We start from the raw sequence: 26118 nt of genomic DNA, 5'->3' as shown, positions 1-26118 counted from the left end.
TGTGACGTCATCGGTGACCCCGAGGTCAATGAAATTTGGTTTCCTTCGACAAATTTGACAGGCCTTTCGAACGCCGTTTGAATTTTGCGGATCCGTCCCGTAGTTTCGGAGATACGAGGGGGGGGGGCAAAAAATAGCCCCCCCCCCCCCACCAGGTCGCGTTATAAACAGACCCCACCAGGGCGCGGGTTAAGGAGGGGTCGCATCGACCCCCCCCCTGCCAGGGCGAGGGTTAAGATGACTCAGATTTTCGTTGCATCCGTCGCCTCTATATTGCTTCGATGGATAGATTCTCCCGAGACTTTCATCGCGTCACAAGCTTTCAGTAGCACAAACTCGCTAACTAGATTTATCAGTTTCGTCAGAAAGTTCATCTAGGAAACTTCGCCTTCGACAGGCGACTTTCATACATTTACACCTGAGAGTGGCTAGCTTCTAAAACAATGTTCAGAGGCGCCCGCTAATATACGTTTCGAGCCTGCAGTTCCGGTCACTCTCCGCTCAAGCTTCCTCGCTGTTCCGCCTGCTCTACTGTCTGAGCACAGTCTCTACTTTCAACCGTTTCACCTATAGGTGACTGTCCCCCGCCAATTCCCGGCGCTCCCGCTCCGATATTGTCTCGGCCCGGACAAACGGTGCTGTCCGCGCGGGCCGGCCTGCTGATCGGGACCATTAATTCCGATCAATTGCGCCGCGCCAGCTCAGCCCGGCACCGGGGCCGAGCTGTGACCGGGCACTGCAGCGATCCTGCCCGACCTGGTAGCTGCAACCACCCGCCCGACCTGGCACCTGCGACCCGGCCCGACCTGGGAGCTGCAGCCACGGGCTGCCAACGGCTCACCAGACCGAGCAAGTGGCTCGTTTAGCCGGCACCGGTAGTCGTCCGGGGACAGCACGATAGAGGTCTGCACCGGCCGGCTGCAGCCGCGGCTGGCTGCAGCCCCACGGCTGTGGACCGGGGCGGCTGCAAATATCTCCAAGAACACGGCTACGGCTGTGGCCACGGCTGTGAGATTTCAAGCTCAATCTTAAGTACTCAAATATGAAATTTTAAATCCTTTATCTTACATTCTGATAAGCAGTCTAGCCTGTAAAAATCATGCAAAGGATGCCCAGCAACATTGAAAGTGGTGAAGCCTTTGAGAACCTGTAATGGTTTTACCATTTGCTGTAGGGGAGTTTGCACTCTGGTACAGAATACTAATAATAGGTACCAATTGTTCCTTCATCATCAAGAGCTTGACAGTTTCAGAAAATGCAACATGTTGCATTGTCACATCCCTCTCAAATCAATCTCACCTGGTCATTAGGAGAGCACCTTACAGCTATTGAAGACGAGCAATAATTCTTTCAATAATTCTTTAAGGTAATAGAAAAAGAAATCATGCTTAGGTAAAGGCAGGTAAAGGCTTAATAAAATATTATCTAAAATGCCTCTTAGATGAATTTCTGGATTTTCGGCAAGTCCAATTACATAATATAAAACTGGCGCTTTATGTTCTAACTGGTGTGTGAGTGACCGCTAACAGAAAATGCCGATCAATGAAGCCAATGGAATTAGATTATAAGTGAGCATGAACCTTACTTACGGTTAATTCACATGATGGTGAAAACCCTGAACACGTAATTCACATGACGGTGAAAACCCTGAACACAATATTTCTTACGCGAGCTGTTGACTTTACTAACAAAATGACGTCTTCTTCTAAAAATGTAAAAATTTGATACTTGATCTTTGTTTTAGAGCAAGTTTTTAACTGCATAGCATTATTATTTAAAATTTATAATTTTTATGGCTGTTTATAGTGAAACAAAACAATTAATTGCCACTTCCTTTCTATTGACGTCATTAAAAACTCAAGTAAAATTTTTGATTGAAACAGGCAATTGTGGCTCGCACGTCCTTGGGGATTTGAGCGAAGATCATTATTTGGAAAAATCAAAATAGATGAATGTTTTTCTTTCTTGGATGCTCACTAGTGTTTTGATGCCTTGCATATCAAATTAGTTTGAGACTTGCTCAGAAGGCTGCTTCAAGCCTGGCATATCACACCCCAGAAAATATGCAAGGTAAGAAAGAAGCAAGAGTTTTGACTAGACAATCACTGTTTGACAGTCCATCAACTTCAGTTTCATTTTCCATACCTAACATTGATAATGAAAAGCATCAGGATCTGTTGTTCTGTCCCACAACCATGCTTCAGGATTTGGCATTAGATGTCTACACTGCTAGTGCTTCTATTCTGGTTTGTTGTTTATGTTTTCTGTTGATGTAGGTACCTACCTACCCATCTTTCTTAACAACTTGCAAGGGCTTGTGTAGGCATGCATTGCGCATCAGGCTTCAGGCCTTCGGCCTAAAGCCAGATACACAACCACTTAACCTATGATGCTTCATGAGCTTGAGAATCTATAGCCCATTGCAATGTGCCTTTGGCTATATGTTTCAACAAAAAACAACTTATTATATACTATTTGGTTGCATTTCATTGAAAGTATCCACGGCCGGCTGACGGCTGGCTGCCCACAGTTTGCCACGGCTGTGGGCGGCTGTGGCTGTGGAGCCACGGCTGCGGGGCGGCTAGGCTGTGGAAAATTGCAGCCGTGCAGAACTCTACAGCACGAGCTATCTGCTCGGCTGGGGTGGCCGGGCTGAGCCCAGCACCTCCCAGCCGGCCGTCGGCGCTCCTATCGCCCGGACAGTAAATGGGAACGGCCGGCCGGATGACTGCCGAGATCAGCTGGACGACGGGCGGGCGACGGACGCGTGATCAACGGCGGCGACGGCGACGGAATGAAAGATACAGAGTCAGGAGCAATCAGACAGGGAGAATCCCAGTGGTTAGTGGATAACGTTACATCATTGTATTGACCGTCCAAACAAGGGCTCAGATGTGCCGTCTCAACCATCGGAAGTCATCGAGTCTCCCCGCTGAACCCGGCCATAGAGCCATGCAGCCGTCTCACAGTTCGTAGGCCGTGTGTGGGCGCCAAGCCGCTCGGCTCGCTCCACAGAGCCGCAGCGGGAATTGTCTGAATGAAACTGGCGCCATTCCGCCACTGTAGAACGACTTCAGCAGTTCAGCCAGTCAGCGGGCGCACGCGATCTGACTTATCTGACGATTAGGTTAACGGGCGGCCCGCCATGTGCCGACCATGTAACCCTGCAGGCCGGCGCCGGCCTGCAGGTCAGAAGAGGTCCATGCGCCGGGGCAGCTGCGGGTAATTTTAGGCCGGGCGTTTAGTTAGTCGGAGCCTGCGGTCGGTCGGTACAGCCGGGTCAGGAGGGGGGAGATGGGATGGGGACGGGGGGCGGGACTCCATCGGTCGCCGTCGCTGACGACACAGCCTGTCGGGCGACACAGACGAATGGCCGCGGGCAGCGTCCGGGTCGGGCCGGCAGAGGGACGGAGCTGCCACCAGTCCAGAGGAAGCCGGCGGCATAGCGACGGAGCTGCCACCAGCTCAGAGGAAGCCGGCGGCACCGGCTGGAGCCGGCAGAGACGGAGCTGCCACTAGCTGCTGGCCGGCGGCACCAGTTCAGAGGCGGCACCGGCACTGTCCTGGTCAGACGGAGCTGTCAGTGCGCCCACTGCCGACCGGCGCGGCGGCACCAGTTCAGAGGCGGCGCCGGCGGCACCGCGGCCCACTGACGCCCCGACCGGAACTCGACACAGCAGCGCCCACGGTCCGCCTTTGTTGTCTGAAACATCGCTTCCGGGCAGCGCTCATGACGCGCCGCTGGTCACACCGACGAGCTCGTATAGTTCTGTTCAAGGCCGTGGCTGGCAGATTTGGGAGGGAAGGCTGAAATATGCCAATGTCTGTGGGACCACCTTATAAATCTGAGAACGTCTAAGTGGGTCCTTAAGATTTTCATCCTGCACTTATCTTTCTAAGTTCTGACCATTTTATTTCATTGCAAAATAGTCATTTCCATGAGATAAAGTTAACGATACTTTTCAATGTCACTCATATTTTAGTTTACGAGCCAATCCGACAACCGACTTGGATTATTCTAGTCGGGCTATCAAAATCCTCTCCCCTCCATCGCGAAGGGTTCTGACCGGTATCGACCGGGGCAGCTCTCTGACCTTTCCCGTGTCCGGCGGTCGACCGATCCGGCCCATATCTGTGTCTGCCATTGACGGCCCCAAGCCTCGACAGGCCTCTCGTGGCCGCGGCCGGCAGTAAAAGCCAGCCTCTATCTGCCCAACTGCCCGGGTGAAGCACCATTCCATGGACAGAAGGGGAGCACAGGGAGCGGTCTGCGGCCTCCTCTCTGCTACTGCTGACCCCGGACCGAGTCGAACCGGTCCAAACGGCCGCGGCAGATCCCAGCCGGGCCGTTCTGCGCCCCGTGCACCGCTCGGTAGTAGCACTCTGACTGTGTTAGCGAGTGTTACCCCCTGCTCTGACCGTCCACCGCGCCCCAGCCCGCCGCGCCGGGTGCCTCCGCTCTGAGAACTGGCCAGCACGCGCCGCCGGCCGTGCAGACCATGCACCGGATGGCCGCGGGGGCCGGTACGGCCGAGCCGTGCCGTTATGATACGGCTGGACCGGCGTGCTGTGTGCCGGCTAACCGGGGGGCAGCTGTCGACAGGGCACCGGTAGGGGGGGGGGGGGTGGCATCTCGCCAAGGTGTTGTCGCCGCCGCCGCCGTCGCCAGCTGCCGATGCCAAGTCACACACAGAGGTCACGATTTGACCTGATCCCGGCTCGACGCGTCTCAGGCCGCCGCTGAAATACGGGGACACGGGCAGCTGGCCGGTAAAACACATTTAGCTCCTCTACCAGCGGCGACTAAACGTTACATCACAGATTGGTTTGGATTATGTGGGCTGACTGACGCGCACGAGCGATTCATTGTTGATAGAGCTTAAGTCTGTGTGCATTAGGACAACAGACCGAACAAATGTCGTACTAGGCAGTGTGTGACTTTCAGAGACTGTCGTTTAATCTAATGAAATCAGATTGAGAAACATCGCCTCCTGTAACGGTGCCGTTCCAACGGTCAGCCACATTAGACATATCTAACTGAGCAGGCACCAAAGATACGGGTAGATTAACTATTATGAACGGTTGCAAATAAGATTAAGTGGTCATATATTATCTGCTGCTAGTAATTCACTGCACAATTGCTGTCATCCTGATGTATGTATAATAGCATGCGAATAACAACATTGACTGATGACATCAGTGTTCTTGGCTACCGTTTACTAAAAATTAAAGCAAAAGAGAACGACACAGAACTTTGGGCAAAATGCCGCAAGCCTACACTCACTTTTAGCATGTTTTGTATCATTGCATTCAGCCTCAGATCTTTTTATTTCCAAACCCAGTAGGTATATCTGTCCTGAGGTAGTATCAATGAGCCATCAGCCAACAATAAATACAGCCTTCCGATATGGCGAACAACCTTTCAGTGTCCTTCTAAGGGTACCGCCAAGTAAAGGTCGCCCTATTCTGAATCACCTACTGTGTATAGATGTTATTAGGAGCCTTGCAAACTGCTGTTGACCAGTCCTGACAAATTGGCTTTGATCAGCAGATTGCTGAGCAAAGTAGCGAACAAGAGAGCTAGAGGTAGTACTGTGTAAAAAGGACCCGACCGAAGGGAGGGAAGGAGAGAGAGAGAGAGAGAGAGAGAGAGAGAGAGAGAGAGAGAGAGAGAGAGAGAGAGAGAGAGAGAGAGAGAGAGAGAGAGAGAGAGAGAGAGAGAGAGAGAGAGAGAGAGAGAGAGAGAGAGAGAGAGAGAGAGAGAGAGAGAGAAGAGGCTGAGAGGAAGAAGGGGGAGATGGAGAAAGACAGAGACAGAGGGACATTTATGATAAGACGTTTTATTTCTTATTGATCAGCAGGCAAGCGGGCATCATCTGTTCCATTTCGGCTGGAGCATCCCGCCTGCATGCTTGTCATCCTTCATGGTACAAGAAAACGTTCATGACAAAATATTCTACTTAGGTACTCGAGATCAACTATCCAATATGTTCGTTTCCATCGCTCGCTGTGTAATGGTGGTGTCTTACAACCGAACCCAGCCATCCGTTGATGTCACACTGACAAAACGGGACTGGTATAGCCGACGATAACTCCGCCTATCCAGGATCCTCCATCGTCTGCTGATGCGGTGGTCATCCTGTACGACACCGTCAATCGACATGTCTCTATTGCAAAACAGCCCGCCGGAGCCGCGCTGCGGCCGGCGCTGCGGCCAGCGCTGCGGTCGGCCCGAGTGTCATCATCAGCAAGTCAAACGGCGCCCGTCCTGCGGCGAAGCCTCTCCATCCTCCCCGCGCCGTGCACGCCCGCGCCGATCCCATTTCGCCGCACTGCGCCACAGATGCAGCCACTCTGTTCCGGTGGGGATGGTAATGGGGCGGTGGCGGGGCTGTCGACGGCGACGGAACAGGGCCGACGGCCGTCCATTTCGCGTCAGCGACTATGGTGGCCGGCCGTCACCGCTCAGCTACGACCGAGAATGGGAGAGAGACGACTGTCCGAACGGTCACCGGCACAGGAGAGCCGGTCACAGTTGGTCCGTCAATGGGTCAGTCACAGTCTGTTCCACAGCTGCATACAGTGGTCGACGAGCGGCTACCGTGACGCTGTGACATGTAAATGGGCTGCGGAGACTCCAAAATTATCGGAGTTCACCCCGGCACAGAGACACCTGCACCGGCGCGGAGGCGGTGGAGGGTTCGACATCCAACCGTGCACCACCGATTCTAGAAAGCCTGTCTGTCTGTTCCCTGCACCACTCAGCAGGGAGCCTGCCGGTCTGTCGGCTGGGAGGTCCGTCACAGATGACTGTCAGGGTCGCGAGTGGCAGGTCATCTCTCTTCGACTCCGAGTTTCGACTGGAGGATATCTCAAAGAGGTGGAAAGGGGACGGCTGTGGTTGTCCCTCTCGTGTTTTTTTTTTCTATTCTATGTATGTACAGATACTCTTCTTAATTCCTAGTCCACACAAGCTACATATGACCTGCAACCACTCATCGTTTCATGAATGGAGAGTGGCACGTAAAAATAAACTATGGTGGTTATTCCACTCCTTATGGACAAGCACCGATTCCTGCTCGTTCTTTATGTAAGCCCTTTGCTGCTGGAAAGCGTCTATTACGTACACTAAACACCATTCAAGCCTGTCATTGGCGACGTGGAAATTCCTGTACCGTTGTTCGCAGCCCACCGCCACCGACCCATCGCTCACGACCCGTGTTTGTTCGTGGCTGTAGTGCAAACCTCACGACGCTCGTTTCGATCGTTCCAGCATGCCTGTGCTGAACCCTTTACCCTGTGCATTCAATTTACCCCTGAGTAGTAAACCCACCTGCACACGAGTCCGGCCGGGCGCCTTGCCCACTAGCAGGTTGTCTCGCAGCGTGGCAAACTGCGGGTCGGCCACCCGCAGGTGACCTTTGACCAGGTCGGTGACCCGCAGCGAGGTCTTGCGGCCGGCCACGTACGACACGCGGCCCGAGTTGTCGTCCCGAGACACGAACTTGGCATACACCTGGAGATGGATGGTGGCCGGAGAGGGATGTCAACAGCGCGCTCCGCGAGCCGCAGCGGCCGCGCCGGAGCAGAGGCCGGATGTCAACACGCGCATTCCTGGGCGGGTGCAGCCACAGAGGGATACAAAGAAGACGGCAAGAACAATGGTGTTCAGAGGGAAGTTACCAGTCACGCTTCAATCACAAGGGCTGCTGTTTTATCTGCGTAAATAGCTCGTAGCTGAATACCTATCAAATTAGAGAGAGGGTGTATGTATTTCATTTCGTTTTATATAAGTACACATAGGTATTTGATTATGCTCCAAATAAAGACCAGTAAAAGCAAATATAAAAATTATTTCAATATCATCATCACTAACTTGGCAACAAGGCTCATGGGTTAGCACAATTCGTGTACGAATAACTCTCGTCAAACGTGACTTTCTTTATTTACTTTAACACTATCAGCAGTCAACCGGTGTGTGATCGGACCACCTCATTCGTTCCCAGCATGCCTTTGGAACAGCTTCAATGACAAAACCATACGTCGATATAGCATGTTCGCTGCCCGTCTGCAGTGCATATGGCCTGTCACCGTTTGACACCGTCATCTATCATTGTTCCGAGACCCTCCGCTGTGCAAACGTAAACATACACCGCGGCCGGCAGCGATAAAATGGGTCGGCAGCCACCCAGGGCGGTGCTAACTCGCGCCCGACGCCCGTATCGGTCATCATTATGTCAGTGTTCGATTCTCATCAGTTTCAGGACCTGTATCTGTCGGTCGAGTCTGTCTGGAGGCGGCGGCAAATGAGCGCAGCAGCCGCCGGCGGCTGCGGCGGCGCTGGCGCGACTAATACAATCAGAGACCTGTGTTACACGACCTGAGGTGACTGCTCAGACAGTGTGCCGATCGCCGCCAGACCGGCTCTGCCCGGCGGCGAGCGGCCGAGAGACGGACTGTCCGCGACCAGACAGCGCCGCCGTCCAACGGAACAAACAACAAAACGAAATCAACTAAAACCCTCTCCGGCCTCTCCTCTAGTTTGCTTTACGAGGGAGCCATTGTCACAGTCGCTGAAAAGTTTTCAACAACCTTATCCTTATTATTTCAATCATTTCTACAGTTTCGTTATAATTAGATTGCCTCTTCACACTGAATAAAGAAGAGCCCCGCTAGTTTTTCTCGTTTTTCGTCGACGCGTGCCCGAGGACGTGTGTGCGGGCTGTGTTTCTCTCACCTCGAGCGGCGTCTGCTGGTAGCGCACCTGGCACGTCGTCCTCTCGCTGGGGTAGGCCGCCGTCGGCGTGAAGAGCCTGCCGCCGGGTCACGGGTCATTACTGACGTCACCAGAGCCGGGTGGCGGTACCTGCTGTCGTCAGCGGTACCGGCCGCGGCAGAGGGGGGGGGGTGATCGGAGCGCGGTGGCTGCCGTGTCCGCGGTCATTAACGAGGTGTTAATGGAGTGGCAACGGCGACAGGATAGGACGACAAGATGGGACCGCTGCAGTGGGATGACACTGGGACAGTGTGGGACGGGATAGGGACGAGGCGGAAGGGAAGGAATTGGGACAGTGTGGGACGGAACGGGACGGGACGGGACGGCGCCGACCTCACCCACAGGACGTCGACGACGAATTGCATACACGTCACGGACTGTTGAACAGGAGCGGCGTTGAATGATTGGTTGCAGGAACTGAACTGGATAAATGGGGTGACGAAATGCTGATTGATGATCGCAAACTCAGTCTAGTAACAGCCGATCGAGCGGCGAGCAAAGAGACGCGAAGAAATAAAAAAGTAAAGTAGGCACTGGAATCTGGATGACATATTTACAATATAGAAGGCGGAGATGTCAAAATGAAAATAAATGTAGTTAGGTCCTAGCATTGAACGGCCCAGTGAATCGGACCGAATCATCAGAACGATGACGTCGGCAGGATAAACACAGCCGGCGCTGTTTTGAATCATGAATGCTTATGTTTCATCCTGCTTTTTTGTCTCAGCATACCTATCACCCAACAACGCATAGTTTTATGAAATCGAGTTTCTTGTTTGTTTGTTTTTTCTTTCAAATACCTTTTACTGCGAATTTGTTCAAGAAAATGTTGCCATTTCATTTCATCACATTTTTTATTAACTCAATCTGGTTCCACTCAGTCCTGGCTCTAGCCCCGCCACCCGTTCGCGGTCCAAAGCCTATCTGAGTCAGGTTGTTTTTTTTCTCTCCCTCGGATATGCCTGGGTGGCGGCCCGCGCCGCTGCCGATGTCCAGAGTGGCCATTGGGATTCCGGCGAGCGGCGGCGCCGGCCCGCCTGCCGCGGCCAGGAATGGCAAACAGTGTCCGTCTGCGTCACGGGGTGACACAGAACGTCACAGGACCGACAGGGTGACACAGAACGTCACAGGGCCACAGGGTGGGTGACACAGAACGTCACAGGACCGACGGGGTGACACAGAACGTCACAGGGCCACAGGGTGGGTGACACAGAACGTTACAGGACCGACGGGGTGACACAGTACGTCACAGGACCGACGGGGTGACACAGTACGTCACAGGGCCACAGGAAGTGACATGCAGTTCACCACAAGGTTGGTGAAAGACACGGCTCGTCACAGAATAGAGGATGAGCTGTCCCTGTGATCCATCGTAATTTAGGAAGAACGTGTTCTTAGGGGCAAGACATCATTCCTAACAGATAGACTGCTTCCTGAAGATCATCCCGTTCCGCATTGCTCACCTGCTGAGATCGTTGGGGTGTTTGCCGGCAGCCGGGGTGCGCACCTTCCACCCTCGGATCTCGCTCAGCTTTGGATCCGGGATCTCAATATCCAGCGGCTCCTCAGGAACCCAGACTCTGAAACTGAGGCGGGCCCAAGACCGGAGCGTCAGCGGCGCAGACAGCCAATCTCCGACATCTATTCATCAGCCGACGGAGCTCCGAAATCGCCGGGATTTCAGCGGGGACGCCGCCTGAAACGTCCTCTTATGCAGGCGGGGAATTGGCTCCGTGAGATCTAGAACGGCCTCCTGTGCCCGGTAGGTGGTCCGGGAGGCGACGGGAGAGCATCCCAGCCGCATTCGTGCTGAATTGAACAGCTAAATGGGATCAGCGCATATGCATTGTGCATAGAAGTTTTTTCCCAAAGGATAGCTATCCGAGCGTTTTTTTCCTTAGTGCCTTAGTCGAGTGGGCTGGCTTAGAGTTGGCTATGCTCGTCACGATCTGTCGGCGATTGACAAAGTAACTCAATGGCGACAGGCTCACGAACGGAGAGCTGCCGGGGGAATATCGAACCTCCTTTCCGGTGACCTTTTCTCAGGCGACCTCCAATAAGGCCGCGGAGAGGCGCAGCTGCTATAGGCGGCTCCCGGTACTTTATACCGAGCGAAGCCGCGTCTCGGCAGCTCGGTTAGTTTATAGGGACGTGTTCATCCCCAGCGGATCTATCGGTCGACAGATAGATGCCGGCCGTGAATCATCGGCGCCAATCTGGCCACCATATGTAGTTTGACATCGATATGTTACAGGGAGTATGCGATTTCAGTTAGTTTGCAACGACCCTAGGGTGGTTGTAACCTCCCTGAACGATCAGTTTGTTTGCAACGACCCTAGGGACGTTACAAAATAACTGCTCATTCCGGGACGTTGTAACGAAACTAGGGTCGTTGCAACCTCCCTAGTTAGTATGCAACGAACCTAGGGTTGTTACAAAATAACTAGGGAGTTTAAGAATTCATCGAGTTTCGTTTCACAGGAGGGCCGTCAACAATCTTGTCCAATGAAAATCTTGTTCAATCTAGCTCATTTAAAAAGAAAAGGGGAACAAAATTTGAACATTCAGCTCAGGAGTATTTCACGACGGCCATCTATAGTACACACTAGGGTGACCCGCGTGCTCCGCAACGCGAAAAGGGGGTATTTACGATCGGCGGCTGTTTGGTTGTTCTTGTGTCGGTTGGGTTATCTATCCATTTCGGTCGATTGCTTTTTGATATCTAAACGTTTTGGTTTGGAAAAAATATCCATCGGATCGAGGTGCCCGTGTTTGATAAGCATGCTTTCCACTTCAGAATCTGTCAAATGTGCTTTATAATTGAGGTGCGTAGTTTTAAGACAAATGAAAGGCGTAGATAATTTTCGCTAAAAATCGTTTTGCAGAGGTTTAAAACATTTATATTTTTAAGAATACTGTTGCTTGTCATGCAAACGTGATGATTGGATCTTGGAGAGAATTGAATGCTCTTTCTAATGATAGCTTTTTCAATTGTCAAGCGTATCAGGTTAAGCAGCAAATCCCGTGTATCTTTTTAGTGGCACATTATGGACAAATACCATTTTAATTCAGCGATTTTTTCCACATTGTTTTTGATCAATTAGCTGTCCACAATTTTTCCATGAGAGGCGGTACATTTCTCTTGGCAATTGACGTTGTTTCAACTCTCTTAGTCTGATGGTCACGGGAAAATAAAATAAAATCCAAAATGCGTTTAAAATGGCACTTTTTGAAATGAAATTGCCCTCACACTTGCACGTGGCGCGTGCCACCCCTGCACCGCACACTATTCGATTGCCCGTTCGATTCTCTACACGATGCTGTTTTCCCCGTGCCGATCGGGCGCACGGCTACCGAGATATTGCACGGGGAACGGACCCGTGTCGGGCAAATTTAGCTATTTTCGCCCGTTTTTGCCAGCCGATTTATACATGTAAAGTCTATGACGCGAATTTGCACTTTTTGGGCACGCGCCACGCGCTCGCTATCGATCCGATCGAGCCGAGACCGCTCAAAGGCACGTTGTCCATCCTTGTTCTATAACTTGCGCAAATTTCAGCGCGGTAGGTGCAACGGTGTGATCTGTAACCCGCGCTACGTAGCACCATGTCGCGACCTTCGTAATAGACAGAAACTACGCCCTCCTCAAATAGTAATATAGATAGACAAGCGGCTGCGCCACTTGCTTTGCTGCGTAGTAGGAAAAAATTGCGGCACCAGCCAATTTGCTTTCGAATGGTGTTTGATTCATGTCGATGTGTCGTCTAGAAGCATAGATATGGACGGAAATGTGAAGAGAATTAAAAAAGAACTGTTCTGAGGGCGTTGTTGGTTGAACTTTGGGTGATACGGGGTCAAGACGGGTCAAAGTGGTCAGCCCCGGTCGCTTTGGGTCAGGCCAGGTCACATAGGTCACCTCTCGTCCGCTGGGATCAGCCCGGGCCACTGTTCTACATACTTTTGCCTCCACCACTACCCCTACCACTACCCCTACCACTACCACTGCTCCTACCCCTACCCCTACCACTACATCTACCCCTACCCCTACCACTACTACTACCCATACTTCTACCCCTACCACTACCCCTACCCCTACCCCTACCACTACCCCTACCCATACTCCTACCCCTACCCTACCACTACCCCTACTACTACCCCTACTACTACCCCTACCCCTACTACTACTACTCCTACCACTACCCCTACCCCTACCCCTACCACTACCCTACCCCTACCCCTTACCCTACCAACACCGCTGGGTCATGTCAGGTCACAGAATAATTGGATCCAATCAGTACTAAAATATCAGACTTAAAGTGTTCCCAGCCCTGCCCCTCCATTCTATTACGCTTAATCGTATTTGTCGGAAATGACGCTTTGTGGCATATGTGGCGCATTGTGGCAAACGTGGCGCATTTTCACCCGGTGATTGAGCATGCATCTTTGCACCAAATTGCAACTTTAACAGACCATATTTGACAAAACTGTGCGATTCGCGGCAAAAATGACGCCCTGTGACCAATGTGATGCCTTGCGGCAAACGCGGTGCATTTGTAAATTCCTATCACAAACTGTACCCATTTAGCGACAATCAACACATTTTTTCGCCACTTTTCATTCAAATTAAAACCTGCCCATCCGCCAATGCGAGGCACCCGTCGCCGATCGGCATGCATTTAGTCCACAAAGTTCTTCGACCCCGGCTCTCAATGAAGATCTACCACTGCACCGAAGCGCTCCCATGTTAAACCAATGGAGACTTTGACGTTTTTCCAGCGCGCGCCACGCGCAAACCGTGCACCCCACCGACTGCAGACCCAGCAAAGGCACACGCCCGAAGCGTCGTCTACGCGGTGCGCAAGTTTCAGCCACCTCCTCGCAACCGTTTGACCTCCACGCGCCGATAACTGACCCCATGTCACCGAAAATTTCACCAAAACTGCGAACTGCAATATATTGGGGAGACCAAGTGCGGACACACAAACAGACAGACAGATGGATTCTGTTAGAATAGTAAGTTAGATTTTGTGCAGATAAGGTGCACATTTGGTGCAGATTTGTTCAAATTAGATGGACATTCGCCAGGAAGCCCTTCGTAAAAACGGCCATTATCCGCTCGTTTCCAGTCTTTTTGTGATCGTAAACGTTCAAACATGTGAAATGATGGTGGTCCCATGCATTATGGTGGGTGTCAAGGTCACGTGAATGTCAGGTCAAGGTCATTGACCTTTGATGACCTTAGTTCACTTCTTCTGGGCTCATATATTTTTAGGCTAGTTTTTCGAGCTGATTTCGAATTTAGCACCCATTTGAACATTTACGAAGTAGTTTTGGCGCCTTTCTACAATGTCACGAAGCTGTCAGTGTTGGTTGACACCTATTATGGACAGCTAGCAAGACGCCTACTGGTTGACCTGACCTGACCTAACCCGACCTGGCCTAAAAGCATCAAGACATCATCGGTGATCAAAGCTAACATGAAATTCGTGATCAGCGCCCCGAAAAACCTCGTATCAACTAACTCTCCAAAGTATGACCTGTTAAAGGTCATAGGTCCCGATTTACCCGACTTTTGAGTCACTGGCCTGACCTGGAAGGTCAACCAATAACTTAGCCCCGCCTTTTGCGTTTGCAGCTAGCAAAACACCAATAAGGGCGAGAGTTAACCCCGCAGGACCTGTTGGTTTTCTACATACGCGCCGGCCGGGGGAGGGCTGGTACGACCCCCTCGTCGTTTTTCGCCCCCGTTGAATTCAGAGCGTCGCGGAAAAAAATGAGCGTGTGTGCCGTTAGGAGACACAACAGCTAGTACCCGATTTTAAGGTCTCAGGTCAACTGGTGACCTCTGAGGTCGGGTCATGTGACCCAAGACACGGGTTCGGTTTTTTATCAATAACTTTTTTAAAAAACAGTTGCAGAGCGCGATTTTAGCATAAACGTGCTCGCCTTGCTCAGGCGTGTCGAATGGTATACTTTTTGTTCGGATGAGGTCAACTTGAGGTGTTGACCTCGGGTCAAGGTCAAGTTAGAGACCCCTAGGTCGTGAAATTGGTCAAAAGAGGTCATGTTGCATTTTATTCGATTCGGCAGGTCTTCCTCAGTCCATTGGCGGCTTGACCGACTCGCTAGCTCAGTTTGATCGGGAGTTATTGACGGAAAGCTCGTATGACCCTAGTGACGTCATAATCACGCAACGTCAACAATGCAAAATTGAAGCTTCTAACTTTTGCAAGGAGTGCATGAAATCACGATCCGTGTGCTTGCAATAGTTTGAGATTGCTCCCGGCGCCAGAATAGCAGTTTTCATTTTTCTCAATTGACTTATAGTGTTGAGGTCACGTGACCGACCTGACCTCATGTGATCTTTAGGAAAAATCCTAGAGGTACAAGTTGTGAGACTTCTACATAGGAGATGCACGTTCTGTAAGTTTCATCCCCTGTAAAAGCTCCTCTGGGACTGAGGGCGTTGCGAAGTTGCGGCATCTGAGGACCGTCCACTTATGACGTCATAGGTCAGTAACCTGACCTGACCTGAAAATTTGGTTGGTGTCACAAGATCCGGCTTGAATCAAAGGTCAGGTATGCCTAGTTTCAGCTCTCTGTTGCTGGCGTGTTCGGAGCTATCGCGAAAAAACTAGGGGGCGAGGATTAAGCTAGGCTGGTTTGGGTAAGTTTGGGTCAAGTAGTTATAGGCGTCCCACCCGCACCACCTATTTATAGCAGCTGTACCTAAACCACCAGTGACAACTTCGTAGCAAGTTGCATTGGCACCACAACTATACGTACTTCTCAAATGTCTCAACGAATGCTGGATTCGAAATAAGCTAAAAAAAATCCTTAAAATCGTACAATTTGGAACAGTTACCTGAAGTCACCAAACGTCAATGACCTTGACCTGGCCGACAACTGACAAGTCAACTTGAAACCCGTCATGATGCATGGGACAACCATCAGTTCATATGTTGGCACGTTTATATGTAATCACAATAGAAGTCTGGAAACTCAATTTAGTGTGCGCTAACATAAACGGCAAATCATTTCGGTCTGCCATGGTCTCAGAAATCAGATCAAAGGTCAAAGGTCATTGGTTTCAGGATCATGTACTGTAGGTATAGGGAATGTGTAACCAGTAACGTATATAAGTTCGAGGACACTCAAAGTTTCGTCACGATCGGCCGCTTTTAGCGCGAGATAATCGCGAAAAAAAACGAGGGGTTTTATCCGACCCGCACCCCTAAAAGTGTGAGGGATAACCCCCACACGGATAGCGACGGATATCCATCACACCTACCCCAGTAACTCTATTTTCCACATGTAAGCATATGCTGGCGATATAATGCAGCCAAAATTATCAGTTACGTAAGTACCTTGTCCCGGGCACCACATATACTCCTGAGCTGAATGTTCAAATTGTGTTCTCCTTTTCTCTTAAGCTGAACTAGATTGAACAAGATTTTCATTGGAAAAGATTGTTGACGGCCCTCCTGTGAAACGAGAATCGATGAATTCTTAAACTCCCTAGTTATTTTGTAACAACCCTAGGTTCGTTGCATACTAACTAGGGAGTTTGCAACGACCCTAGTTTCGTTACAACGTCCCGGAACGAGCAGTTATTTTGTAACGTCCCTAGGGTCGTTGCAAACAAACTAATCGTTCAGGGAGGTTACAACCACCCTAGGGTCGTTGCAAACTAACTGAAATCGCATACTCCCTGTAACAGATAGACATGGACAAGATCAGATCAGATCGACACCGTTACAGCTGAACGCGATCAATGCGACATCGAAAGAGCTGAGCGCGATCTATTTGACACCGATAGAGCTGAGCAACAAACATGGCCACAGAAAGTATATACAAATGAAAGGTTTATTCTAATAACCTACCGAGCGCCCCATTCCATCACACTTCGTTCCATCTGTCTCTTTCCCCACCTGGCGGAGCCAAAGTGGGTACCAGTTGGTGGCGTTCCATGGTTCCCCTGTCCATTTCCTCACCTGGCGGAGCCGTGGTAGGTGCCGTAGTCGACGATCACGGTCGCGTTCTGACTACCCCGGGCCTCCGAGCCGTCCAGGTAGACCGACGTGCACGAGGAGGACACCTGTAGGAGCGAGGTAAGGTCAGCAGGAGGACATGCGGTCAGCAGAAGGACATGGCGACACTGGACGGGGCACACTCAGTAAACGCTAGTAGTCAGACAGTGAGTATACACACGCGGACTCCGGCAAAAGCATCGCTCCTTGATTGTGCCGGCGGGACCGAATGGTCGCCAGAGTCTGCAGATAAACGCTCCCATGGAGAGGCGGGAGAAGTAGCACCGGCAATCTCGGTGTAATATAGCCGGACTCCGTGGGGTTCGCATCCGAGGAAAGTGCATCATTGCCACTAGAGTTGCTTTCGCGGAAAAGGTTTCCATAAGAGGTAATTTGTCTGCGTTGTTCTCTGACAGTGTGTCCATTGTCTGCTTCATCACGTCCATAGGATGACAATCGCTCAGAAAAGCGGTTAAACAAGCAATGTTATTAGCAACAAATCAAGTGAAAGTACGAATTATTTCTCCCTCATAGCATCACTATAAAGGGTCGCACATTATACCGATTGGTCGTTAAAAAAAATGAAACATCCTTTTATGAGTTTTGTCATAGCGTGCTCCATCGGTAGTGCTGTGCACAATAGTTTGAATAGCTGGAGTGATTGGTTGCCAAATGTTTCGTGTTTTAGCAGGGAAAATATCGTTCCACTTTAGTAATATCATGGATGAGATAACACATTACACAATCTCATTAGTATCTCATCCATGTTAATATCAAGTTGAAATGTCAAACTCAATATAACGGCATGCACACCGGCGCCCGCATCACAAGGTGCGAGACCGCACCACCCCCACCCTGGTCGCTCGCCAGTCGCCACCTTTCTCAATGCTTGTCATCGACCACACGTGGCGCCGAGACCCGCGGTGTGCCGTCGCTCATTCCCTGTCGCTGCCACCCCGGTCAGGCCGGGTGGCACCCCTCCCCCCCCCCGTGCCGGTGGCTAAAAATGCCCCCGGCGCTGGGCCTGGGGACAGGCGGCGGCGCCTCAGCTGCATGAATAATGCGCCCAGCGCCGGGTCATTAGTGAGGCAAAGACGTCCATCGACCGGGCGCGCGCCGCCTGCACCGCTGCCGTGCCGGCTGTACACGCCGCGGCGCCCGTCAACAGGCACGCACTCCCAGCGAGCGACCCAGGCAGGCCGGCCGGCGGCGCGGCGGGTCAGTGGGAGGGCGGCGGTGCCGTGGAGCTCCCGGGAGCCCCTCCGGTCTCCGGATGCCGTCTCCCCTTCAGAGGAGGAATGACGTTAGCGGCGCGGCCGATCGGGCGCGCCGGGAAGGGCGGCGGCCAACCCCGTGGGAGGCCGGAAGGAAGCCCGCCAAACCCATTCGTCATCAATCACCCTGCCGCTGACGCCTGAGGCGGCACCCGTGGCATGTAGTACAACCGCCACAGCCGCAGCATGTCACAACAAAACGCAACAGGCGACACACCGCGACAGACCCGGTCAGCGGCACAAACCGAGACCATCAGTTTGGTAGGTGCTCCCGGGTGGGCGGCATCGCGTGGCCGACGTCCATTCGGGCTGCGCTGCCGTCCACACTCGGGCGGTTGTTTATCCACTCGGTGGACACGCGTCGGCCGGCGGTGACGTGTGGAGAGCGCCGTGAGGTCCGACAGAGGCTCGCGCCGCCCCCGGGGAGCAGGTGTCGCTTCCAATAACGCTGGGACGGCCGCGGTGGTCGGCGCCGCGGTCCGCACCCCGCCGCCTTCAATCAGCGTCCCGCAGACGATACCCACAGGAGGCAGGCGCAGCTCCGTGCACAAGGCCAGAGATTAGAGGTGTCTTGCTTACAAGACAGGGTTGATCCAGTTGAAAACAAATGCAGTGAAGGGATTAATTATTAATTTGTTTACAGTAACAAAAGAAACCGGCACAGAGAAAAAGGACCAATCAAGGCAGGCACCTATTGACTTTAAAAATGTTACATTGGTGAGTAATGATCATGTAGGTAGTGCTCAGAGAAGAGCGTCATGAACTAGTAGAACAGTAGAACATCTCGTCGCGATAAGTATTACTGGGCAAATAAAAAGATCATAGATTCAGGCCGACAATCATCAAATAGTTTCTTGCAAAAAAATGCAGAGAAACAAGCAAACTCATTCTTCTTTCCAGCGCTTTTAGCCTAAGTTGTGTAATGTGTAGGCATAGCCGTGCGTTATTTTCAACACGGGCTTTTGCTCGCTGTGAAACGGGCTCTTCTCCGCTGGCCGGCGGTCAGTGGGCACGCTGTTGGAATTCTGCCGCCGCTCGCTGGGTCCGGGCCGGCCGCGCATTGCCGGATCATTGTCTGGGGCCAGACTGAGCCCGCGCGCCCAGAGGTCGCGTGGGCAGAACGCTTATGGAGCGAACGTGACCCACGGAGAACAGAGGAACTGAACGGGGGCAGGCAGCGGTCACGTGGGAACTGGCCCGCAGCGGACTGAGCAACGACGCGAGAAATACCGCGGCAGCTACTTATCACAGCGTGCTTTGGCTGCCACATGTCGGTTTAAAACCGCTATTCGGTGCTTAGCAAAAGCTGATTAAAGCAAAGAAAATGTCGGACCGTTTGTTTAAGCTATATTGCGGTCGGTAAGCTGCTTGGTCTTCATTTTGTTTTAAGCCTTTCACAAACAAATCCGTAACGTCTTTAAAACCACCTTGCATGCCACAGTTGTGGAAAAGAACAAATTAGTTCCTGTTTGTTTGCGTGAAAATACATTTACGTAGGCAGGGTAGCAACCTGGCTCTCAGACACGTAGAAAGCAATTAGAAACTTACGAGTTCTACTCATACGACACGCACAGTAGTTGGATACACAGTTCACCAATAAAAGCAGCGGAGTACCGTAAATGCTTGTGGTTAGGTATCTAAAGAATCAAGAGTGTAGATTTCTGATTATGTCAAAGGGTAGGCTATTTCTGTGAGAAATATGTATTGCCGCTGACCAACCACAATCATCATCATCAAAGAGCAGAAGACGGCGTCGGCAGATCCGGCTTAGAAGGCAAGCAACTTGGACTTGGCCGTAGTAAGATTGATATGTTGCACCTATTGTGAATACTCGGTTTGAACATCCCAGTCCAGGTCTACAGATAAAAGATGTGACCATTGAAATACGCACGTCATCTGATCGCTAGTGCTAGGATCGAATCGGAAACATCCATCACCTCAAATCCATCCATCTGATATCATCAGCTAATCCATGAAAGGGATAAATGAAGGTGACAGAGAGCCAACAATGACAGCCTATCTACTGAAAATTCTTTGACAGATAAGTCCGGCTCGTAGAACACCCCGCGGCATAGCCGAGGCTGAGCCGACGTTCCATTGTGGGGACTTTGGGCTGAGCTCCATCCATCAGTGCGAATTACGCTGCGCACTGCGACCGTCGGGCCGCGGCGGCGGGCGGGGACGGTCCCAGACCATTCCGCGGGCTGGTGAAGATTTACTACAGCGCCGCCGAGAGAGGAAATAAGCCGCCGCTCGCCAGTGAACACACAACTCTGTCGTGTTACTGCACACCGCGCCTCCATTATTTTCGGACGCCATTTAATTGCGTCCCAGAAAAGCTATTTCTGGCACCTAAAAGCTGACTCGCCCCAGAATTGGTCCTCAGCACCTATTTGGTGGATACCAGCACCAATCATGGAAAATGACCTTAATTAGCTGTTTCTGGCACCTATTCATCGGTACGCCTTACTCTTTTTTCTGAATCTGGCACCTAAATGCTGAGCGTAGCACCAATCTAGTAGAAAAATGAACTACTGGCTGGTAGAATCATGTTGTTCTGGTATAATGACCCCTGGAGTCTAGCCTAAAGGTTGCCAGTGCAGCTACACTCTAAGACAGCCCCGTAGTGATCTCAGCATTGTATATGACGTTTAAGTAAGCAAAAAATATTGATTTGTTTGAAAAAAACAATGTCATTTAAATATTTAAAAGCATTTATTTGTAATGCTTAAAGGGAAACATTTTTGTGAGTAATTGTCTCGATTTTGACCATTGAAATGGGTATTGTATTTTTTGACGTCATCAAATAGCTCCAAAAAAAGAAATGTAATGTTTTCATCCCGTTCAAGGCCGCTGAAGAAACGCGGGATCTTGCGTGGGACATTGTCCGTTGTTTGCCGCGCAGAGTTGTGCCGTGGTTGTGCCTTTTTCATCCGTTTCTTACTTATGTCATATGTGTGCATGAAGCTTTGATTTTGTTTTTGGTTATTGTGTGGCCGGTCAGTCAAACGCCCCGGTAGAAACCGGATGCTGCGTTTGATCGAGATGGAGTCAGACGATGATTGCAGAAAGCTAATAATATTGAAAAGAGGGCCGGTAGCGTGGCATGTCTGTTCAGAGTTTACATTTTGCTTTACTCCAGTTTATGACCTGAGAGCCTGGCTGGAAGTGACGGATCTAAACTTTTCACGTTAAAATGGCTGAGGGTGCAATAATCTCTAGTCTCTACATAGCGGGCTGGTATAGGTGCTATGCTGCACCATTATAACTGGCTAGTGATTCTCTTTTGGCTAGAAATGGCATTAATCATTATCTCCACTGGCGAAAATGGCACTTGACATCACCGAATGCAACGTCCATGTTTGTTAGGATACATAAAATCAGGAAGATTACGCGAATTAGGTAGGCAAACGTGGAATAAAATAGGTGCTGGATGTTTTGGTTTTGGTGCTGAATCAGCAAACAGCAAATACGGAGTTCAACTAGACGATCTGGCAACTTAAGGCTGTGTGGAAGCAATTAGGTGCCAGATTCAGATATTAGGGTCTAATAAGCATTTTGGGGCTGATCAGCAATTAGGTGCCAGAAACAGCTTTTTAGGGACCAGAAACAAATATTCCCCATTATTTTCTCGTAGGGAGAGAGAGAGAGAGAGAGAGAGAGAGAGAGAGAGAGAGAGAGAGAGAGAGAGAGAGAGAGAGAGAGAGAGAGAGAGAGAGAGAGAGGAGACAGAAAGAGAGAAAAAGAAAGAAAGAAAGAAAGAAAGAAAGAAAGAAAGAAAGAAAGAAAGAAAGAAAGAAAGAAAGAAAGAAAGAAAGAAAGAAAGAAAGAAAGAAAGAAAGAAAGCGAAATTGCATGCAAATGAAAAGAAACGAATGATAGGTACAAGAAAGATATGTTAGAACTGTATTTTTTACTTAGAAACAAAAGAGGACGTGGGCAGAACAGATAACAAATATTAAACATTTTAAACATTAAATATTAGATACAAACTGATCAACAAGTTGTGCTTTTTTGCTTATCGCTCATTTTATCGATGATGAATGTATTTCCTTTAAGCTGTGATCGCGTGGTTCCTTTCTTGCATTATTATTCTGCGCGAGGGACCACATTACAAACTGTGTCGATACAACTGACCCAACCTGATCGCACCGTTTCAAATATCGCCTATTCGTATTCCAGTTGCATTTCCAATTTGCATACCGGTATCTCAGTAGCCAGAAGCCAGACGGTGGATAGGAAGGTGGAACCGAAATTCGAACTACATATGGCTAGGTTTGCATTTTTCAAGTTAACGGGCAAGTTAACATTTTGCAAGCTCATTGGCAAAACGCCTCCAGCAGCAGTATGCATTAGAGTGTCGGCTACGTCCCACCTCCGCAGTTTCCCTTCCAAGCCATCCCCGGAGAGACGGCTCCACCCCACTGGCACCCACCTTGAGGACGCTCTCGTCGGTCGACTTGCAGGAGGACTTGAGTGTGACGTCGGCCACGTCTCCCGACTGGCTGACCATGAAGACGCGCAGCGGCTCGGTGACCTGGGCGCCCGTCAGCATGGCCGTGTTCACCAGGTCGGTTGTCTGCCGGACAGATAGATCAGAGGGTAGTGGTCAGAGGTCACAGGTCAGAGGTTACAGACCACAGGTCAGAGGGCAGATATCAGATATTGAGGATATGAGCTGAGAGGTCAATGAACTAAGTCGAAAATCAATCACTGAGTTTTGGTAAGGAATTTGGTTAATGCCGAATCGATGCCATATGTATAACCTGTTAATCTAGTCCAAAAGAAAGTACACATGTCTTAACGCCATTTTGTCATCTTCGGTTGCGTTGAAGCTTAGCTAATATCCTAATAATACGTTTCGCATTGCTTTTTTTGTTTGCAAGACTCCGCATGAAGGGCTCAACGCTATACCTAACCTCTGTTGACATATTGCCTGACTCGATGAGTAAATATGGTATGACAGTCATTTGAAGTTATTCTTGCGTGCAGAGTTGAACAATATCAATGTAACAACGCTAGACATATAACGCACTGGTAAATGCCGAACCTATTACCGTAATTTAGGCCACAGTGCCAGGAAAACAACGTCAATACATTGCTCGTATACGAACTCGGCGGCAAAAATGGATTGTCGGCCAACATTAGACACGACAGGGACAAAGCCAAAGGGACCACATAATTTTGCGATCGTCTACGAAATGCGTAATGCATGGTGACGACTACTCTATATTAGTAATACAGTGGTCTATGATGGTGACATGAAGCGATTCACTGACCCTAAATAAAACTTCAGTGACGACGATGTCATTACACGTTGGGGACGGGATTTAGCCTGCCAGGGATGTTTGCAGGCGAAAATGAGCATTTCATCCGCAATTACTGTAGATTAAATACTCGAAAGGGAAACCACAGGCTCTGCGAGAACGCTCAACGGAATGCTGGTGAGGTGATAATCCCTTTTGGAATGCCCGGCTCGGGGCTCCCAATTAGAACATTTACAGCCGGTTAGCAGCTCGGCCTGACATCAGCTCGGCCTCACTCCTTGTGTACGGCCCGACGTCCGGCAAAACACGGCAGCTCAGCAGTAAAACACGCCGGTCAAACAGAACACGGCCCTAATGCTACAAACAGCGCGCTACACACCGGCCACCTAACAACCGCAACGAGTCGCGGTAATGCCACATGTAAGGCCGTGCCAGATGCAGTCGTCAGCATCTACGCTTTTCCCCCAGTGCAAATTCGCATTTACTGAAAACGTTCTAAACACCGCACCACGACTTGCAACAAAATGGAAACAAATGACTGGTGAAATAAACAGTCAGCCTTTTGAATGAAAAATTAACAAACAGGACGAGGTCTAGTTTTGCCGCCTCACCTTGGCCATCGGCAGCACCATCTGTGTGTCGTCCTTCTGCAGGTTCAGCTGGGTGACAATCTTCCGCCGCGGGTGTCTGCGCTGGTCCCCGGCCGGGTCACCGTCCTGTGGCCGTCCTCCGGAGAGGTACTGCAGCCTCCAGATCACCTTGCCGCCCTCCCGCAGCTCCGGGTGCTCCTCCACGCGCAGCAGCAGCGTAAACACCTCGTACGCCCTGCGGAAGGACATGATGGCAGCGTTAACACCTCGCATGCCTTACGGAGCAGCAGGATGTGTGGACATCTTGTATGCTCTAAGGCAAAGCTGCACTCTCCAGGTAAGCGTGTCGGCCGAATTTTTATCAAACAAAAGTGTAAATCTTTTCATCATGAGCGACGCTTTTCGTCAACAAAATACAAAACCAACAACAAAAATACACACAAAGCCACACACAAATAGATCAGCGTCCCTCCCACTGTGAATTCGTCGTTCAAAGGGCGATCCGTCACCATATCGATCGCATCTGTCCAAACCTGTCGGTGTCTACGAAAACAGATGGCTGCCAAATAACGAACGGCCCGCGGACTTGTCAGTAATTAATGGCGACCGCTTCCGACCCGATTCGGACGTGAATTAATGACGCAGTCAATCTGGCTGCCGTTGGCGGTCGGCGCGTATCGGTCGGCGGCAGGTACGCGGCTCGGCCGGCCTCCGGTGACTGCATTCAGCTCCGCCGGCCGCAAAACATCGCCGCTCGGTTTGTATAGCCATTCACCGGGCGCAGAGCACCATACTGTGGCCTGCGCTCTGCCCGGCGGGACTTCAATCGAGTGTAAGTGGAGCATAATGGCACCGGGCGCTGTTTTTGCCCGCAGCTCAAGGAGACATACCGAGTGCAGATGATCAGATTGATGCGGGCACAGCGGCACCTTGACCTGATGTATGTACGTACGAACGATCAGATAGCGTCGCTACCTGGTAATGTGTGATTGGCACACACAGCCACACACGGCGCCAGTGCACAGTGGGATATAGGAGCAGGGTATGGCTCCCCGCAGCCGCCACAGAGCGGGCTCACCCCCAGACTTCCCTGCAGTGGATGTTACCACACCATCTGCCCCAGCCACCGACCTGTAGAGCAGCAGCTACTCAGCGCAACACCGACCCAGAGCGGGTCAGAACAAAAACGACCCGCCCGCGAGTCCGGCGTCAGGCGGCTTAGCACCGCTCGGGGGCGGCGGGGGCGATGGAGATTGAGTGATGACGCTGTCAGGCCGGCGCGGCGGCAGCGCGTGCTCCCGATCCCACCCACTCGCTGTTCCCGGCCCTCCCCCACGCCCACTACAGTTGAGCCTCACTGAGCACCCCGTCAGCCGGAGAACAGGGACGGGAGCGGTTACATGGGACCTTTTGGACAGACAGAGACGGATTACTTCATATAAAAGGAAGCGAATTTTAGTGCCCTTAAATGCGTCGTTATAATTAAATCACATTCCTTGCTAGTTGCTATATTTGGTTAAGCTGCATGTGCATTTGTGCTGCAGTGCATCCAGGTCTTCTCTCCTCCTCTGCGGCCACTCCTGCCGTCGCTCAGATCACTCGTAATCCGATCGCCCTCCGATGCCCGATATCACCGCTGACCCTCCACTCGGAGGGGCGGGTACCCGGCTGAGGGCCGGCCATCCGATCGGCCACCCTCCCCCCTCTCCCTCCCCTCCCTCTCCCCTTCTCCACCAAACGGTAGCAGGCGGCGGTGGCGGCCCGCCTCACCGCCAGCACGTGCATAATCGATGGACCCTCCCCGCCCCCCCCCCCCCCGCCGCGCACTGAATACGACCGGCCACGCGCGCGGCGCTGTTTGTGGTACTCCGGAGTGAGTGGCGCGCTGGATGGGTAGGTAGGGGTGCGGGGTGTATGGAGTTCACCCCGGGTATATCACCGACCGGGCCGCTTTCATGGAGCGCAATCGACCGGAAACGGACAGTTAATCACGGCGGCGCTCCCTGTGTCCGTGTCCTCGTGCGTCCCCACAGCGCCGAGCAGACGAGAGGGACAGATGGCGGCTCTATTTATCACCGGAGAGCAAACACCCGCCGCCAGCCAGCCGAGTGGACACGGCTCCAGCGGGCAGCGTGACAGGATCGGGGAGAGGAGGCCACCCTCCAGACAAAACAACCAGCT

The 26118-nt window shown here is 51.4% G+C and overlaps 1 protein-coding gene across 1 annotated transcript in view; it reads right to left on the bottom strand.

The window, feature by feature from the left end:
* Positions 1 to 26118, bottom strand: part of LOC122365406 (transmembrane protein 132E-like) — a 65834-nt gene that overhangs the window by 16748 nt on the left and 22968 nt on the right. Inside the window, exons 4-9 of the mRNA XM_043336600.1 lie at positions 23959 to 24172; positions 22516 to 22659; positions 16771 to 16874; positions 10240 to 10362; positions 8738 to 8813; positions 7334 to 7516 (exon numbers count right to left, since the gene is read on the bottom strand). Coding sequence (XP_043192535.1) covers positions 7334 to 7516; positions 8738 to 8813; positions 10240 to 10362; positions 16771 to 16874; positions 22516 to 22659; positions 23959 to 24172 — 844 coding nt within the window. The remainder of the gene's footprint in view (positions 1 to 7333; positions 7517 to 8737; positions 8814 to 10239; positions 10363 to 16770; positions 16875 to 22515; positions 22660 to 23958; positions 24173 to 26118) is intronic.

The sequence above is a fragment of the Amphibalanus amphitrite genome, unplaced genomic scaffold (genome assembly GCF_019059575.1).
Source record: "Amphibalanus amphitrite isolate SeventyFive unplaced genomic scaffold, NRLGWU_Aamphi_draft 000738F_arrow, whole genome shotgun sequence".
Taxonomy (NCBI): Eukaryota; Metazoa; Arthropoda; class Thecostraca; order Balanomorpha; family Balanidae; genus Amphibalanus; species Amphibalanus amphitrite.
Note: the sequence above shows the minus strand (reverse complement) of the source record. Positions and strands in the feature narration are given on the sequence as shown.